General features: G+C 39.0%; 1 protein-coding gene and 1 long non-coding RNA gene across 5 annotated transcripts in view; one reads left to right on the top strand and one right to left on the bottom strand.

Moving 5' to 3' along the window:
• LOC133664987 (uncharacterized) overlaps positions 1-20,709 on the bottom strand; it is an 86,186-nt gene that overhangs the window by 11,615 nt on the left and 53,862 nt on the right. The window lies entirely within an intron of this gene.
• Positions 18,125-20,709, top strand: part of LOC133664981 (solute carrier family 22 member 4-like) — a 36,122-nt gene continuing 33,537 nt past the window's right edge. Inside the window, exon 1 of the mRNA XM_062070098.1 lies at positions 18,125-18,577. Coding sequence (XP_061926082.1) covers positions 18,371-18,577 — 207 coding nt within the window. The 5' untranslated portion in view covers positions 18,125-18,370. The remainder of the gene's footprint in view (positions 18,578-20,709) is intronic.

Here is a 20,709-nt window from a genome sequence, read left to right as displayed (position 1 = left end):
AGGCTGGTCAGGTCCAATCGCAGCTGCGGCAGACTTTTTTTGGGGGGGGCGTGGCCTCCAGCTCCGGCTGAATACCGGGAGTTTGTCGGGAGAAAATCTCTGTCGGGAGGTTGTCGGGAGAGGCACTGAATATCGGGATTCTCCCGCTAAAAACGGGAGGGTTGGCAAGTATGTACCTTATACACACACCATAATAATACTCGTATGTTGAAGCACAGTACATGCATCAAGCGGTGCGGCTTCATAGCTTACCAAAGTCGTACTAAAACATTTTGATAGATTTTTGAGCGCTGTGTGTAATGTTCTATATTTTCAATGGAACATAAAAAATGTTGGTGTTGTTTACTTGAGTCATATTGCCATCATATTGCAGTCTACACATATTTCTTATATGTGACTGCCATCTACCGGTCACACACATCATTACACCATGTACCAAATAAAATTGCTTGGAGGTCGGTAAACACAACCAGAACTATTCCGTACATTAGGCGCACCGGGTTATAAGGCGCACTGTCTAGTTTTGAGAGAGAAAAAAAGGATTTTAAGTGCGCCTTATAGTCCGGAAAATACGGTAACCATTTTCATCTACTACAGCGCCAACCTTTCTGGTATTATTTTAGTCTTTGCTATTGCAACTTTATTATTTTCTTTTCACTCTTTCTCACAATATGACGACTTTCGTCTTATAAAATTTAGACTTTTTTCATAAAATTTTGAGTTTTCCCCGCATAAATTTGCAGTATTTTGCTCTAAAAAAAGTTGTTTCTCATGCAAGCACAGCTTTTTTTTTAGACAGAAAAATTGTGAATTTCATTTTGTACAATTGCAATCACTTGATGTAAAATTAGAATTTTTCGGAATATTCCGACCTATTCCCCCCGTTTAGGTTGTATTCACCTGAATTAACTTTGCCAAACTCGAAGTAGTGAGCCAGCGTTCTTTCTCGAAGAAAAATGCCCTATGCTGGCGCTGTTTTCGTTTTTTGGGACCGTTGAAATCGCGAAAAGGATTAACGTTTCTCTGAAAGGTAATCAAGAAAGGCGAAATTGTCAAGATTTTACAGAAGACGGCGAAAATAATAGGATTGCAAGGGAGCAGAGTCGAAGAACGCACAAGTTTGCAGTGATCACTTCGTTAAAGTTTTGTTCGATATACTTTTATCATATATTATTTCCCACTTAAGTATTATCTTGATATTATTTGTATTTATTAAAACACATTTTTGCTACTAGTGTTTCGTAAAGCATCAACTCGGCAAGTCTAAATAAAAAAAGCAAATGTGAGCAAAACCTAAAAGAGTTAAGCTTTTATCAAAGGCAGCAATCATAAATGAAGCTTTCAGCATATACACAATGTTGACATCTGTAGTTATATTTTGATAAACAATCATAAATTAATCTTTCAGCACGTACACAATGTTAACATCTATAGTAAAATTTTGATAAACAATCATAAATTAATCTTTCAGCACATACACTATGTTGACATCTATAATTATATTTTGATAAACAATCAATGCAGCTGAGATAGGCTCCAGCACCCCTGCGACCCCGAACGGGACAAGCGGTAGAAAATGGATGGATCATAAATGAATCTTTCAGCACTTACACAATGTTGACATCTTTAGTTATATTTTGATAACAATCATAAATGAATCTTTCAGCACATACATAATGTTGACATCATTAGTTATATTTTGATAACAATCATAAGTGAATCTTTCAGCACTTACACAATGTTGACATCTTTAGTTATATTTTGATAACAATCATAAATGAATCTTTCAGCACTTACACAATGTTTACATCTATAGTTATATTTTGATAAAGACGGGGGAAAACATGCCACTCGTAAAAGGCGCGTGCAACAGCAACAAACATGGCTATGGACGCAAAGTTAAATCAAGAAATGCAATCTTACCCGAGCAAAAACGATGCATATTTATCCTGTAAAGTCTTGATACCAATTTCCTTGACTCAGCCACACACAAAGAAGTTGTAGACTTTAATATTTTTCCATGTTTTCATCTGTTTTGTCGTGTAGAATGGTGTCTGTAGCACAAGATAGTTCGATATGTCTGGGAACGCGCCCAACAGATAATCTTTGATATAACTTATAACAAAGCATTTTTTGAAAGTGTATAGGGATCGTTTGATTTTTTTTGCTCGTATCAGCTGTTTCTGGTAAGATCTAGGCCCCTTGCATACTCAGGTAGTTCACTTTATATTTGCGGCAGATTAGCCATGTTGGTTTGGTGGCCCACCACTTCGTTTACTTCCGAACAAAAGTCTTATGACTGAATACAACCTATTTGCGGTATTTTATTATAAAATCATTATTTCCCATACAATCACAGCTATTATGCTCTGACACATTTTGACTTTCATCTTGTAATATTGCAATAATTTCCTGTAAAGTTTGGACTTTTTGGAATAATTCCGACATTTTCCCCCAGTAAATTTGTAGCATTTTCATGAAAATTAAATTTTTCTCGTCTTAGCCGAACTTTTTTTTTTTATAAATTGCCAATTGTTTATCATTTTCTGACTTTTTCTCATTGTTTTTTATTTTCTTCTTTTCTTCTTGTAAATGTTTCACTTTATTCATAATCTGAATTTATTCTCATAACATTGCCATCTTACAACTTCTTTCGTATTATATAAAAAATTTAATCTCGTCTTTGATAACAAATAATATATAACAGTTAAGGTTGGTTTTTAGTGCAAACAAGTCAAATTTTAAAGCGTGTTAATGATTATTTTACTTGTGAGAAAGCTTATTCTTGGTTAAAGTGCTTTTTACATAGTTCAATTCTCACTTTCTATTAACAAGACTACCATCTTATCCACTTGTTTTTATTGTTTATGTATTTTACAGAGAAGGCCGAGATATCCCAAACCGAATACTTTAACCACAGACCAGGGTTTTCAAGCACCAGCACCATTGCTTTATTAGTTTAGCAAGTAGTTACGTGACACAAGTAACATGGTTACATGTACCGTTACACTCCTACACAGTATACACAATTGTTTACAGTTGTTTTTTTTTTAAACTTCTTCGACATTCCATGGAAAATCTGTACTGTTCCTTTTAGGGTACTGAATTAAAATTGCTGCAGGTTTTTTTTTCAGTGGATTTATAACTTTGCTGAGTTTGAATTATGTGATGTAATTCTATATTTCAATGTAAAAGAGCTGAAACCGACACGCACAGTGAGGCTGTATGCGCACAATGACAATGGTGGTTGATGTAACATTTTCTTTCCATTTTGCAAGCTCGTTGCAATGGTAATGGTATGTTTTGGTTTTTTTTTGTTTTTTTTTTCTGTTTGTATAGTTTTTACAGGTATTGTAAATGTTTTTCCATGCAAACCAGGTAAATGTTCAAACCAACATTGTTTTACATGTTAATCAAGGTGCTGATAGCTTTAAATAAACAAACATCAGGTAATTGCAGTGTAACCTCCATTTACGAACCTAATTGGTTCTTGTACATTGTTCGCCAACCGAAAACGTTTGCATAGTGAAACAGATTTCCCCATAAGAAACAATGTAAACATGACTAAGTGGTTCCAGCCTCGACAAAAGTCCTTGTTTTATATTAAAAATGCATACTTTGAAGACACTAATAATGTGTTTATAAACTATATAGTCGAGGTTTCTGTGGTTTATCCCTTATACAGTGCTCTATACCGGGGTAGAGCAGAATATACGTTAGGTCAGGAAAAACACAAGAGGTTATATCATCCCTACAAGCCTGTTTCGCAGGTTTCCCTGATCGTCAGGGGATTTTATTTTTTTTATAAAATCCCCTGACGATCAGGGAAAAAGAGTGGGGAAACCTACGAAACAGGCTTGTAGGGATGATATAACCTCTTGTGTTTTTCCTGACCTAATGTATATACAAACCCAATTTCCATATGAGTTAAGAAATTGTGTTAGATGTAAATATAAACGGAATACAATGATTTGTAAATCATTTTCAACACATATTCAGTTGAATATGCTACAAAGACAACATATTTGATGTTCAAACTGATAAACATTTTTTTGTGTGCAAATAATCATTAACTTTAGAATTTGATGCCAGCAACACGTGACAAAGAAGTTGGGAAAGGTGGCAATAAATACTGATAAAGTTGAGGAATGCTCATCAAACACTTATTTGGAACATCCCACAGGTGAACAGGCAAATTGGGAACAGGTGGGTGCCATGATTGGGTATAAAAGTAGATTCCATGAAATGCTCAGTCATTCACAAACAAGGATGGGGCGAGGGTCACCACTTTGTCAACAAATGCGTGAGTAAATTGTTGAACAGTTTAAGAAAAACCTTTCTCAACCAGCTATTGCAAGGAATTTAGGGATTTCACCATCTACGGTCCGTAATATCATCAAAGGGTTCAGAGAATCTGGAGAAATCACTGCACGTAAGCAGCTAAGCCCGTGACCTTCGATCCCTCAGGCTGTACTGCATCAACAAGCGACATCAGTGTGTAAAGGATATCACCACATGGGCTCAGGAACACTTCAGAAACCCACTGTCAGTAACTACAGTTGGTCGCTACATCTGTAAGTGCAAGTTAAAACTCTCCTATGCAAGGCGAAAACCGTTTATCAACAACACCCAGAAACGCAGTCGGCTTCGCTGGGCCTGAGCTCATCTAAGATGGACTGATACAAAGTAGAAAAGTGTTCTGTGGTTTGACGAGTCCACATTTCAAATTGTTTTTGGAAACTGTGGACGTCGTGTCCTCCGGACCAAAGACGAAAAGAACCATCCGGATTGTTATAGGCGCAAAGTGTAAAAGGCAGCATCTGTGATGGTATGGGGGTGTATTAGTGCCCAAGACATGGGTAACTTACACATCTGTGAAGGCGCCATTAATGCTGAAAGGTACATACAGGTTTTGGAGCAACATATGTTGCCATCCAAGCAACGTTACCATGGACGCCCCTGCTTATTTCAGCAAGACAATGCCAAGCCACGTGTTACATCAACGTGGCTTCATAATAAAAGAGTGCGGGTACTAGACTGGCCTGCCTGTAGTCCAGACCTGTCTCCTATTGAAAATGTGTGGCGCATTATGAAGCCTAAAATACCACAACGGAGACCCCCGGACTGTTGAACAACTTAAGCTGTACATCAAGCAAGAATGGAAAAGAATTCCACCTGAGAAGCTTCAAAAATGTGTCTACTCAGTTCCCAAACGTTTACTGAGTGTTGTTAAAAGGAAAGGCCATGTAACACAGTGGTGAACATGCCATTTCCCAACTACTTTGGCACGTGTTGCAGCCATGCAATTCTAAGTTAATGATTATTTGCAAAAAAAAAAAAAAAGTTTATGAGTTTGAACATCAAATATCTTGTCTTTGTAGTGCATTCAATTGAATATGGGTTGAAAAGGATTTGCGTTTATATTTACATCTAACACAATTTCCCAACTCAAATGGAAACGGGGTTTGTATAAACTATAAATATATATACATATCAAACCAACATAATTTCTCAACAATCTCTTTTTAATCCAAACAACTGTTGATGTGTCTGCACACGCACAAAAGTTCCTTTGGTGCTTTCCAAAATGTTACCAATCATGTTCCAATAAAAACAAAAATGATAATCCTTTTACTTTGTGTCCTTGAATATTTGTTTTAAATCCCATCTTAAAACTTATTTATACACCCTAGCCTTTAAATAGGCCCCTTTTTAGACCGGTTGATCTGCCGTTTCTCTTTTCTGCTCTGCCTCCCTCTCCTGCGTGGAGAGGTTATCAGGTGGGCCCATATCAGCTTCCACGGAGAACGCGCTAGCTGTTCCAAGTTGGGACCCGGGGTGCGTCAGTCGGTGACGTCTCTGCATTGCTGACTTGTCTACATGCAAGAGGATCCCCTGCTGGCCTCACTATGAACTTCACTCTCACATTATTACCTGTATCCACATGGCATCCATTGCACTGGGCACCGAAGGAGTGTCTCCACATCTGCAGTCCCTTCCAAGGTTTCTCGTTGTCCCCATTCGGTTTAGTTTTTTCTTTCCCTAATGTGGGATCTGAACAGAGGTTGTCATTGTGGCTTGTGCAGCCCTTTGAGACGTGTGGTTAAGAGCTATGTACACTATATTGCTAAAAGTATTTGGCCACCTGCCTTGACTCACATATGAACTTGAAGTGCCATCCCATTCCTAACCCATAGGGTTCAATATGATGTCAGTCCACCTTTTGCAGCTATTACAGCTTCAACTCTTCTGGGAAGGCTGTCCACAAGGTTGCGGAGTGTGTTTATAGGAATTTTCCACCATTCTTCCAAAAGCGCATTGGTGAGGTCACACGCTGATGTTGGTTGAGAAGGCCTGGCCTTAGTCTCCGTTCTAATTCATCCCAAAGGTGTTTTATCGGGTTCAGGTCAGGACTCTGTGCAGGTCAGTCAAGTTCATCCACACCAGACTCTGTCATCCATGTCTTTATGGACCTTGCTTTGTGCACTGGTGCAGAGTCATGTTGGAAGAGGAAGGGGCCCGCTCCAAACTGTTCCCACAAGGTTGAGAGCATGGAATTGTCCAAAATGTTTTGGTATCCTGGAGCATTCAAAGTTCCTTTCACTGGAACTAAGGGGCCAAGCCCAACTCATGAAAAACAACCCCACACCATAATTCCTCCTCCACCAAATTTCACACTCGGCACAATGCAGTCCGAAATGTAGTGTTCTCCTGGCAACCTCCAAACCCAGACTCGTCCCTCAGATTGCCAGATGGAAAAGCGTGATTCATTACTCCAGAGAACGCGTCTCCGCTGTTCTAGAGTCCAGTTTCTACGTGCTTTACACCACTGCATCCGACGTTTTGCATTGGACTTGGTGATGTATGACTTAGATGCAGCTGCTCGGCCATGGAAACCCATTACATGAAGCTCTCTGCTTACCAGTGACGTGCAGTCAGGGGAGGCAGGTGAGGCGGGGCCTCACGTGCCATCATGGCAAGAAAAAAAATGTAAAAAGAAAAAAAATTAATTCAATTGTTATATGTATCCAGTGTTTATACTATAAAGTTATTTTCCATTTAACTTCACCAGTTTTAGATTATTTGTATTCAAAATCGCTGAATTTTCACATTTGCCGTTCAAATACTGAGAAGAGACTTGCTGTGATCAGCAGCCAGTTGAGGCACGTCACTGCGTTGAGCCTCACCATGGATTGCGGACTCGGCTAACTGCTGGCCTGCTGTGCAGTGAGACCGTATTGCTATATGAATTATATTATACATTTCCATAGTTTAGTTAGCTGAGGTATATAATGTACAGTGTATTTTGTCAACAACAATGTGTGTAACGTATTTCTTGTGCTGAGCAATCATAAAACAGCTGCGAAGACGCACTGGCTGAGGCTCACAGTAATCCCGCCTCCTGGTGGATAATGCACCCCCGCCGTAGAATGCACCCCCTGACGGGAGGGTTATATCAACTAAAGCCCACACTTAAACTTTCCACTTGCAGGATTGAATCTATTTAAAAAAGTTATTTAATAAGAAGCCAAAAAGTGCAAAAACAATAATGTTCGTGTTGGAGGAGTTGTGAATGACCGCAGGGCCACAACATTAGGTACACCTGCAGACTGCAGCACGGATTTCATATTTCATTCATTCACAACTCCTCCAACACGAACATTATTGTTTTTGCACTTTTTGGCTTCTTATTAAATAACTTTTTTAAATAGATTCAATCCTGCACGTGGAAAGTTTAAGTGTGGGCTTTAGTTGATATAACCCTCCCGTCAGGGGGTGCATTCTACGGCGGGGGTGCATTATCCAGCACAACAGCGGCGCATGGACTTCATTTATAGGTAAAAGGTATGACCATAATAACGTTTTTTTTATTAAATGTGCTTTTTTGTGTGCTACATTTTGTATGTGTAAAGTTAAAGTTATGTTAAAGTACCAATGATTGTCACACACACACTAGGTGTAAAGAAATTTGTCCTGTGCATTTGACCCATCCCCTTGTTCACCCCCTGGGAGGTGAGGGGAGCAGTGGGCAGCAGCGGCGCCGCGCCCGGGAATCATTTTTGGTGATTTAACCCCCAATTCCAACCCTTGATGCTGAGTGCCAAGCAGGGAAGAATGCTGGTATGAGCTTTTAAACATAACCCGATAACTGCTGCCAATCAAATGGTGAATAAGATACTCTTTAGGGTTCATATGTTTGTAAATCTGACTGTGATGAAGTCAGTGCCTCACCAGCCATGAACCTCACCTCAATTCTGGCATTTCTAAAAAGTGTACCTTCGATGTAGAGTTTGTCCACAATTAGACGGGTTTGTTTGTTGTTCTTTTTAGCCTCATTCATTATTGGATACAACAGCCGTCTTCTCTTGAGTATCTCGGCTGGAAACTGGTCACTAATGGAGAAGGTCGTTCCCTTGAGTTCTTTTCCACGCTTCATTACCATGGATTTACTCTTTGGGTCAACAAACTGTGCAACATACCATCTCTCCCCCAGAATGTCATTTTTTCCCAATACGATGAACTCGTCCAAAGCCGATGTTCCTCGCTGTTGCGCCGTCCATCTTAAGATGGGATGTTAAAAAAGTTTGGACCAACTCCTCTATTTTGTGGTAAGTTTCCCACTTTTCCTCTGGAACTCCGTGAATGATGACATTGTTCCGCATACTCCTACATTGTAAATCCAAAATATCTTGCGTGACTTTTATATTTGTATTTTCCATGTCAGAAGTTTGCTGTCTTAGGCTGTTCACTTCTGCTCGTAGCGTAGCATTTTCCTGCTTGAGCACTTTGAAAGTCCATAGATTGTTTAAGCTCCTCCACATCCTCGGATAGTTTCTTCAATAAGTCAAGGTTTTGTAATTTCTCATTGATTTTTGCAATGGAGATTCTGATGTCTTTCAAGTCCTTCGTAATATCACCAGACTCACTTGAGTGACTCAGCTGGCGTCTCCCACGCTTCTTTGTTGTCATGTTATAATAGTATTGTGGTGGATGGTCCGAATCTTAAACAGCAACAAAAGTGAATTTAGTTCAAAAGTTTTACTTACCCATAATCAAAAAGTACAAAGTTGGATTGAATTGCCCATGCAAACAGACAACGTCCTCCGGAGGAGTTGAATGAGACGAGACTCATGCAAATCACACACAGCCCTTGTCACTTGGCCATTTTATCTGTTTTCCTCATGCGTCAAGGTCCTGTTGTTTTGGACCTGTTTGTTCTGCAACATCCTTGAATCCCTTAGTCATAATAAACAATCAAAACATTTTGTAGAATGGTCAGACCGACCATATATTCAACTTTCACCCACCTATGGTCCTTCAATGGTTCAGAATAGAAAAGAAAGAAACGAGCAGACATTCTTGACAGACACAGAATCTAGGTTCAAAGGTCAGAAATTCCACTACAATCCCCCCTCCAGGGTTCTAGAACCCTGGACCACACCAATATATGATTCCAAATCTGAAATAAATTCTTCAGCGTGGGATTCCAGCCTTGCATTAATTTAAAAGCACATAGTTTCAGGCGTTTAATCGGCTCATTTTGGGATGATTGGCCTAGCTCTCGTCTCAGAGACTTCTGATCGCAGCCATCTTGATCTAGATATCTCTATTATCTGTATGTCATTTGATTTTGATATTATTATTTTTATCTTGATAGATTGAAAATTAACACCAATGAGTTGACTGATGAACATTATCACATAATTTATTCAGAAAGTTTAAATCACGACAAATAGAGATAGAATACTATTAAGTGCAACATGTAAGTGTATAAAAACAACAACATTACGATTTGTACATTTTCAGAATTTTTAAAACAAAGAAAACAATCTGAATTTGTCTTTGTTTTTAAGTTATCATGCCGTGATTTTACCAGTCCGGCCCACTTGGGAGTAGATTTTTCTCCATGTGGCCCCCTGATCTAAAATGAGTTCGACACCCCTGAGTTAAAGTGAAGTAGTAATTGTTTTTTGGCAACACTTAGTGGCCACAATATTTTATTAAGCCCATGACGGAGTAAGTGGAGGGGTGCGGACACATTTGTTACTGGATGCAATTTTAATACGCTGCTGTCTTGGAGATTTAGTATGTGTATTTATTATTATTATTTGATGCTCTTTTAAATTGACAATTGTGTTTTTATTGTTGTGGAGGGGGGCGTGGCCTGTGGGCCTGCAGCGGAATGGGGTGGGCCAGGACCGGCCTCAAAGTCAGCGACAGGTGCGTGGATGGCCCACCTGGGCCTTGTTTATCTAATCACCTGTCGCTCTGCATAAGCAGCAACCGGGAGGAGAGACGTGGTGGAAGCTGGAGTAAGAGCACGAGAGCACGGTCTTATAGAAAAAGAGAGACCAACAGACAACTGCTGAAAAGCAACTTGAGGGCATTATCACAAAATAAACTGCATTGTAACACTGAACTGGGCTCTCATGTCGGTGATTGGTGGTCAGAAGAACCCACTGGGGGGCAACCTACACAATTGTTTAATTAGGGACACTAATTATGTACGTCTAGCTTGCGCTAATCCGATACTGATTTTGCTTGTATCGGACTGACATCAATATATCGGGACACTCCTAGTTATTAGTAGCAACATTTAAACTATTTTTCACATCATTGTCTTTTTGCTCTTTTTTCTTGCATTCTTATTGTTTTGTTTGATTTATTGCAACAGTATGCTGCAGGCCAGTGAAGTGAATTAATTAACTCATATTATGTTCTACATATGGTGAATGTTCATATTCATCTTGGAGAAAGCAAACCACCAAGTTTAATTAAAATAGTGGTATTTCAGTTTGAGCACAGAATAAGATAAGGCCCCTTAGTTTGATATTCGCAGGTGGATTGGATCACTTCTCGTAGGAAAGAGGCCCTAATTGGGACTTCGGAATGCAAAAGTGATAGCCCTATCCTTGAGAAGAGACTACCTGTCTAGCTCAACGCCAACATTAAAGTTATGACTTAAAGCAGTTGTTTTCTAGACACTTACACACAAACATCTCCTTTTATGGTCAGGATGTGCTCTCCTGACTTAGCACACACAGAGACAGTAGATAGGACTGGTGGTTCGAATTCTCCAGTTTAGGAGTCATTAATTTTTTGACCTAGGATCCTCCAGGGAATTGCAGACATGTGTAATGACGCTCGCTTGTAATAAAGCAACTTTTGGTTCAGTAAAGCGTCTCCGATGTCTCTTTTGATCCAGCCGCACCGCCGTGACGTCCTTCTGCCCGGACGAGGATGACAAGACCAGAAATACACTGCACCTGCAAGACTAGTGCTGCGGGCCACAAATGTCCACTGGGCCACACTTTGACCACCTCTGGAAAAAAATACCGCATTTTAAACTTTTGTTCACTTCCTGTTCTCTATTTGGAACACAATTTAAGCCAAAGGTGTCAAACTCAAGGCCCGGGGGCCAAATCTGGCCAGCCACATTATTTTATGTGGCCCGTGAAAGCCTGGAAATAATATGCGTTAATAAAATGCTTAATCTTTTCTTACTAAATATATTTGTTCTTTCCCTTTTGACATTAAAAATCATGTACTGCATGCAATTGCATATCTTTTCAAATTCAATATTATCAAAATATTATATTACATAGTGGAAGTCGCTTCCCAGCCGTTCCACTGGTAGACACAACATCGGAGCCAAGCGTGCAGTTTTTAACCAGGTTTTAATGTACATCGATTTTATCATACGTTTTCTCTCCAGCAGGACGCGACTTTTCAGCCACGTCCGTATCCTCTCTCCCCTCCTGCTCCCGGCCGCTTACTGTTAGACAACAGATGATTAGATTAACACGTACCACCTGTGAAATCTAATCACCTGCCAGCTGTGTCTCGCCGTCAGCACATGCCCCGCCCCTATCCGATGGTGCTTGTCCTCAGCACAATAGACAGAGGCGGTGACCTTTGCTCCTGCAGGCGCGCTAGCCACACCTCCCTCCACAATCATGTATTCCAAAAATGTTTTTTTGTTAAAATAAAGATAAATACTGTACTTAAATATCTGTTTGACTTATGATTCCAATACAAATTATCAATCAAATTGTAGACTGTAAAATATACAATAGATTCTACGGTTAAATTCCACCGACTGAGTTTTTTACCGTAAATCAACTTTGGTACTGTTTTTTTTCCTTATATAGGAAGACACTGAAACATTAAAAAACGAACTAAAAAAAGCATTAAAACAAGATTTTACGGTAAAAAACAAACAGGCAGCTCTGTTGCTTGATTTTTCCCACTAAAAACATTGGTATTGTTTCTCCATTCCATCCCATGTATTAAATTTTTTTATATGCTGTAAAAAACCCACTGCTTTTAGTGTAAAATTCTGGTCACTGAGCTAGCAGTTTTTAAAGTACAATTTAATTTTTTTTGGCAACTTATGTAAGAAAATATATTGTTAATGTATTATATATATACATGTATATATTATTCATTGTTAAAATCGGCCCTCATAACTGCGATGTGGCCCTCAATGAAAAGAGGTGTCAAACCCAAGGCCCGGGGGCCAGATGTGGCCCGCCACTTCATTTTATTTGGCCCTCGAAAGCCTGAAAATATCAATAAATTACTGTAACTTTTCTTACTAAATGTATTATTTCCTTCTATTTTGGAAGAAAAAAAAGAAGAAAAAAAGTACTCCATGTAATCGCAAATTATGTTAACTTAAATATCCTCCTTATGCAAAAATATTATCACACATTCAAACCATCTTTTAAATAGAAATAAATACTAATAATGATTCCAAATTAAAAAAAATAGTGAACATACAAGACAACTTGTCTTTTAGTAGTAAGTAAGCAAACAAAGACTCCTAATTTAGTCTGCTGACATATGCAGTAACATATTGTGTCATTCTATTATTTCGTCAACATTATTAAGGAAAAGTGGTAGAAAATGAATTGTTAATCTACTTGTTCATTTACTGTTACTATCTGCTTACTTTCTCTTTCAACAAGTTCTATCTACACTTCTGTTCAAATATAATAATCACTTATTCTTCTGTTGTTTGGATACTTTACATTGGTTTTGGATGATACCACAAATGTAGGTATCGATCCGATATCAAGTTGTTACAGAATCATATTCAAAGTCCTCATGTGTCCAGGTACGTATTTCCTGAGTTTATAAACATAATATAAATTTTAAAAAAACGAAAAAAGATTTTTGATGCTAAAAAATATCAATGTAGTATCAACTAGATACGCTCCTGTACTTGGTATCATTACAGTGGATGTTAGGTGTAGATCTACCCATGGCGTTTGTTTACATTGTGACGCCGGTGAGCTATTGTAACCTCCTACGGTGTGTAGTGAAGCATGTTTAGGTATTCCTCGTCCTCCAGTGATAAAGTTACCTGTAAGAAACTTACTTTATTTGTTGCCATGGAGGCGAGGATTAGTGATTTATTCATTTATAGACTACCGCATTTTCTCCGACTTAACTTTCGCCTGTCCCACTAAACACACCAATAAGCTTGTTAATAGATGCATGTTACAACTCCTTTGTTATAGTACATGGGCCAATGCACATTAATAGACGTATACAAAGTTAATGTGCCAGATTGTAAACAAAGGCTAATATTTCGTGCTCATTTTTTAATTTTTTTTCATCTGCCACACGTAGAAAGCCGGTCCGTGAAAATAATGCATACATTAAACCGGTCCCTGGTGGTAAAAAGGTTGGGGAACCATGTTTTAAAACGAACCTCATCCTAGAGGGCGTTTCAGTGTTATAACTTCACCTTTATCTTTAGTTTTTAATCCAAAATGCGTCCGTTTTCCCTTTTCTGTCTACACACCGTGTCTGCTTGCAAGTACTCTGTTGTCCTCTAGCGGTGAGTTGGACGCACTGCGTTTTGTTTTGTACGCATCTTTGTCGCCCTCCAGTGGTGGATTGCACTCAGTGGCTATAAGACATGGGTGTCAAACTCTGGCCCGCGGGCCAAATTTGGCCCGCCGTGTAATTTCATTTGGCCCTTGAGCATACTTGCCAACCTTGAGACCTCCTATACCGGGAGGTGGGGGTGGGGGGCGTGGTCTTGGGTGGAGAGGGGGCGTGGTTGGGGGCGGGGCGTGGTTAAGGGCGTGGTTAATAGGGGAGTAGGATGTTTACAGCTAGAATTCACCAACTCAAGTATTTCATTATATATATATATATATATATATATATATATATATATATATATATATATATATATATATATATATATATATATATATATATATATACACACACACACTACCGTTCAAAAGTTTGGGCTCACCCAAACAATTTTGTGGAATAGCCTTCATTTCTAAAAACAAGAATAGACTGTCGAGTTTCAGATGAAAGTTCTCTTTTTCTGGCCATTTTGAGCGTTTAATTGACCCCACAAATGTGATGCTCCAGAAACTCAATCTGCTCAAAGGAAGGTCAGTTTTGTAGCTTCTGTCACGAGCTAAACTGTTTTCAGATGTGTGAACATGATTGCACAAGGGTTTTCTAATCATCAATTAGCCTTCTGAGCCAATGAGCAAACACATTGTACCATTAGAACACTGGAGTGATAGTTGCTGGAAATGGGGCTCTATACACCTATGTAGATATTGCACCAAAAACCAGACATTTGCAGCTAGAATAGTCATTTACCACATTAGCAATGTATAGAGCGTATTTCTTTAAAGTTAAGACTAGTTTAAAGTTATCTTCATTGAAAAGTACAGTACTTTTCCTTCAAAAATAAGGACATTTCAATGTAACCCCAAACTTTTGAACGGTAGTGTATATGTATGAAATACTTGACTTTCAGTGAATTCTAGATATATATATATATATATATATATATATATATATATATATATATATATATATATATATATATATATATATATATATATATGTATATATATATATATTTTATTATACATATAAATAAAATAAATACTTGAATTTCAGTGTTCCGGAGGCTATCCAGTAGATGGCAGCATTGTCCTGTTTAACTTCTCCGTTCATGACTGAGTATATCATTTCGGCCACCGTGTTCAATGGAGAAGTCTGTTTTACAAAATGTACAGGCAACATAATTACATACCCCTTCCCCGTCGAACTGTCCTGGATGAACGGGAATTCTTGTTTCCATTCATTTTGGAACTTTCAAGCGTATTTCTTCATCTTGCTCGTCGACGGCGTCGCCATGTCTGTAACTTCCTCGTTCTTCTGCTTTGTCTCCTTGTTGTGTGCGCAGTTGTGCACTCTACTCTCTAAAAGCCGTAGATGTTATGACGTCATTGGGCAGGCAAGCTGTTTATATTGTGGGAAAGCGGACGTGAGAACAGGCTGTCCCTACTCAGGTCCGCATTGAGCTGGAGGGGGCGTGGCCTCCAGCTCCGACTGAATACCGGGAGTTTGTCGGGAGAAAATTTCTGCCGGGAGGTTTTCGGGAGAGGCGCTGAATACCGGGAGTCTCCCGGTAAAACCGGGAGGGTTGGCAAGTATGCCCTTGAGGCAATATCAAATGAACACTAGAGCTGGCCTGCCAATTATATATGGCGGCGGTGCCGCGGTAACACCACATTCACCGCTAATTCTCATACTTGCCAACTCTCCCGGGAGACTCCCAAATTTCAGTGCCCCTCCCGAAAATCTTCACGTCCGCTTTTCATCCAGTCCAACAAGTGCTGGCCCAGTCACATAATATGTGCGGCTTCTGCACGCACACACAGGTAAATGCAACGCATACTTGTCAACAGCGATACAGGTTACACTGAGGGTGACCGTATAAACAACTTTAACACGGTTACAAATATGCGCCACACTGTAAACCCACACCAAACAAGAATGACAAACACATTTCGGGAGAACATCCACACTGTAACACAACATAAACACAACAGAACAAATAACCAGAACCCTTTGCAGCACTAACTCTTCCGGAACACTACAAGGTGTGTGTGTGTGTGTGTGTGTGTGGGTGGAGGGCGGGGTTTGGTGGTAGCGGGGGGTGTATTTTGTAGCGTCCCGGAAGAGTTAGTGCTGCAAAGGGTTCTGGGTATTTGTTCTGTTGTGTTTATGTTGTGTTACGGTGCAGATGTTCTCCCGAAATGTGTTTATCATTCTTGTTTGGTGTGGATTCACAGTGTGGCGTATATTTCTAACAGTGTTAAAGGTGTTTATACGGTCACCGTCAGTGTAACCTGTATCGCTGTTGATCAAGTATGCATTGCATTCACGTATGTGTGCGTACAGAAGTCGCACATATCTTGTGACTGGGCTGGCACGTTGTTAGAATGGATGAAAAGTGGACGTGACGACAGCTCGTAGAGGACGTTAAAGGCAGTGCCTTTAAGGCACGCCCCCAAGACTGTGGTCCGGGTGGACTACGAGATATAATGACTGATGAACACCTTCGTTCGATAATGAAGGTTGCCTCAGCTCAAAGCCTGAGCCCCGACATTAATGAACTAGCATCCAAGAAACGATGCCAGGTATCTGGCTTGGGCACATCAGATTGATCAGTGTGTTGCAAACTGAGCAGTTTAAAGTCCTGAATGGTTGGTTTTATTCAGTTATTTTATTTTCAAATTTATTAGCCTGTGGAAAAAGTTAAAGTTGATATTTACCTCAGAAGGCTGCAAATAGAAAAGAGGCATTCAATGTTTGTTTAAATTGTATTTGATTTGATATGCCATTGATATTTTTTAATTATTATTATTATTATTTGAAACTCGATTTTGCATGTCACTATAAAGTTATATAAGCCTTGCTTGTTCAATATTCAATGTAAAACTTGTTTGGGTCCCTATTAAAACGTTTATTTGTTCAACTTTGGCCCGCGGCTTTGTTCAGTTTTAAATTTTGGCCCACTCTGTATTTGAGTTTGACACCCCTGGTTTAATAGTATTGTTGATCTTCTGTCTATCCTTCCAGTCAGGGGTTTATTTATTTTGTTTCTATCTGCATTTCAGCCCGATGCTATCACGTTAGCTCCGTAGCTAAAGTGTTTCGCCGATGTATTGTCGTGGGGATAAAAGTCACTGTGAATGTCCATTTCGCATTCTCGACTCATTTTCAAGAGGATATAGTATCCGAGGTGGTTTAAAATACAAATCCTTGATCCACAATTGAAAAAGGAGAAAGTGTGGAATCCAATGAGCCCTTGTACCTAAGTTACGGTCAGAGCGAAAAAAGATACGTCCTGCACTGCACGCTAGTCCTTCACTCTCATGTTCCTCATCCACGAATCTTTCATCCTCGCTCAAATTAATGGGGTAATCGTCGCTTTCTCGGTCCGAATCTCTCTCGCTGCATTGTAAACAATAGGAAAATGTGAGCAGCCCTTCCTCCTGTGACGTCACGCTACTTCCGGTATAGGCAAGGCTTTTTTTTTATCAGCGACCAAAAGTTGCGAACTTTATCGTCGTTGTTCTCTACTAAATCCTTTCAGAAAAAATATGGCAATATTGCGAAATGATCAAGTATGACACATAGAATGGATCTGCTATCTCCGTTTAAATAAAAACAATTATTTTCAGTAGGCCTTTAAGAAACCATTCTTAGCCTTATCTTATTTAGTTTTTATTTTATATATGTTGACCACATTAACCCTGGCAATGGACCCTGTGTGTATATGTATGTTATGCCATTGTTTACAGATTTGGTAAATAAATACCCAAAAAATTAATATTTTGTTGTTTTCTTACTGTACCGAAAATTAACCGAACCGTGACGTCTAAACCGAGGTACGTACCGAAACACAATTTTTGTGTACCTTTACACCCCTAGGAACCATGTCTTAAAGCACCTCTTCCTCGAGGGCGTTTCAGTGTTATAACTTCACCTTTTAGTTTTTAAGCCAAAATGCATCCGTTCTCCCTTTTCTGTCTACACACCGTGTCTGCTTGTAAGTACTCCATAGGCAGTATAGTACCGAATGATTCATTAGTATCGCGGCACTTAACCAATACCGTACAACCCTACAGTGTAGACATCCATTCATCTAACGGTCTGTCGTCCTCTAGCGGTGCGTTGGGCGCACTGCGTGAAGCTGTAAGGGCAGAGTGTATTGTTTTGAACGCATCTTTGTCGCCTCCCAGTGGTGGTTTGCATTCAGTGACTAAAAGATGATGAAATGACACAGCGAGCGTACCTGAACGCCTCACAAGCGCGCGGCAGGAAGAAGCTTCTTTTTAATCTTTGCGTACTCCTCCGATACTTTGATTTGGGTCGGGCACTTATAAAGTTCGGATGGCATTTTCAAGCAGGTTTTGGGTCATGTGGGTGACAACAGGGCGGTGGCTGCTTTTTAAGCAAACTGCAGTTTAAAGATGGAGTAAAGTCTTTTTTGAGTGAAAAATCTTCCTTTCCGGAGTGGGACAGCATGAGGAGTTACCCACAATGCATCGCCTTTCTGGGACAGTTCGGACGCTTCCAGCAGATTGTTTTCTTCCTGCTATGCATCAGCATCGTGCCCAACGGCTTCGGCGCCTTCACGCTGATCTTCCTGGCGGACACGCCGAGCCACCACTGCCGGGTTCCGGACGTCAACCTCACCGAGGACTGGCGCGGCGCTATCATCCCGGTCCGGGTGAGTCCAAATGAATTACCGTCAGTAATGAAGTGGCCACTTCCGCCCTGACTTTTGTGTGAATTATAAATGTATGTTGTTCAATAAAAAAAAATCTAAAATAAATAAAAAAAAGTATTCACCGTCAAACACCCCCACACCCCCCCAAAAATAAATAAATTAATTAATTTAAAAAATAAATAAAAAAGTGCCGCTTCCGGGATTTAAATCCTTTAACCATGTTTCCTTCCCCCCAGAAAGTCTGGTTTCAACCACTAAAAACGCCCCAAACACACCGCCGATTTCCCCCGAATTCAACGCAACACTTAAACATTTACAAAGCAACAAGCCAACCGGTGTGTTTCAGCATGTTTATCAGATTAACCGTAAACGTGGCCGTTTTTAAACGGAATTTAGCTCAGAGTTACGCGCCCGGGGGCGATCCTTTGATTTTGCATAACAGACACAAGGCAGGGCGGATAAACATGAGACTCATTGTTGTAAAACATGAATCCAAATTTAAATCTGTTTCATAACCTAATATCGCCAAAACAGCGCTCCTTGAATGAAAAACAACAACATTTATGAGGACATTTATGACAAATACTTTCAACCTTATTAATAATAAGATATTCTTCATCTCAGTATGTTAATAATGACTGAATTAATTAATTACATATTACAAAACTGTTGTGTATACTAAATCACAGATGTTATTTTATTATATAAAAAGGTCAGTAAATTATTCTATATATTTGCAAACGCTCTGAAGTGGGGAAGGGGTAGGATTAAACAAGCTTTGCTTCTTCCTACTCCTTTTCGGACAAGATGTAAAGTGAAATGATATGAAATTGTGTGATGTATTATACTGTAAGTGTGTTCATGTTCGAAATAAACTAAAGAAAGAAAGAAAGGAAAGACATATGGGAGTGATTTCCTGTTTGTTTTTGATGCTACACAGATGTTCAGTCTAAGAAGAAATAATGCTGTTATAAATTATAGATTTAGTTTGCCGCATGATGCCAAAATAGTTTGGCCCTTTCAATATTTTTTAGATTTTTTTTTTAGTTGAGTTTATTTCCAACATGCATGCATACATGATACATCACCATTTCCAGTTTCTCTATTCAACATGTTCGAAAAGGAGTAGGAAGAACCAGAGCCTATTTAATCCTACCCGCTTTTCCTTTACATAGCAGTTGCTAAAACTTTTGTTCACTTCCTGTTCTCAATTTATTCACTCCATAAGTAATAACAATAAAAATAAATAAATAATAATTGGTGAACTAAGTTATATTTCATATGGCGATATTAATGTTTGGATGAAATAAATTCAGAATGTTTATCATGATTCTTCTTCTTTGTACTTTGTAAACACTTTAAGTTTGAAGAGTTTCTTAAAGTGAATCATATTAATGCATTGTTTGATTTCTTTGCTTAATCCATTCCATAATTGAATTCCACATACTGACATACTGAAGGTCTTAAGTGTTGTACGTGCGTACAAATGTTTTGAATTACATTTTTCTCTAAGATTGTATTTCTCCTCTTTTGTTGAGAATTGTTGTATATTCTTGGGTAGCAGATTGTAGTTTGCTTTGTGTATAATTTTAGCTGTTGGCAAATTCACTATGTCGTGGAATTTCAGAATTTTTGATTCAATGAATAAAGGGTTTGTATGTTCTCTATATCCAACATTAGTATTATTCTAACTGATCTTTTTTGTAACACCGTTAATGAATGAAGTGTACTTTTGTAGTTATTTTAGCCAAAACATTTAAAAAAGTGATGTGGTGCAGTCACACTATAAAGTAAAATCCTAATAATAAACAAAAACGAGCCTTGTTTGTAAAAGCAGACTGGATCTCATTAGATGGCGCCGGTGTACGTGATGCTAACGTTAGCATGCTGATATACAAGTTAGCGTATTTCTAAGATGGCGCCAAGTATCAAAATATATAATTTTTAAGTTTAAACATACAAGATTAGCTAAAAAGCTAGCATAAAACTTTAGCATAAAGACATAAGAAAGGTTAGTGTACTTCTAAGAGGGCGCCAAGTGTCAAAATCTATAATTTCGAAAGTTTAAACATACAAAATTAGCTAAAAAGCTAGCATAAAACATTAACATGAAGACATAAGAAAAGTTAGTG

The sequence above is a fragment of the Entelurus aequoreus genome, linkage group LG14, assembly GCF_033978785.1.
Source record: "Entelurus aequoreus isolate RoL-2023_Sb linkage group LG14, RoL_Eaeq_v1.1, whole genome shotgun sequence".
In the NCBI taxonomy this organism is placed as follows: Eukaryota; Metazoa; Chordata; class Actinopteri; order Syngnathiformes; family Syngnathidae; genus Entelurus; species Entelurus aequoreus.
The sequence above is the reverse complement of the archived record's forward strand: the minus strand, read 5'-3'. Positions and strand labels throughout refer to the sequence as shown.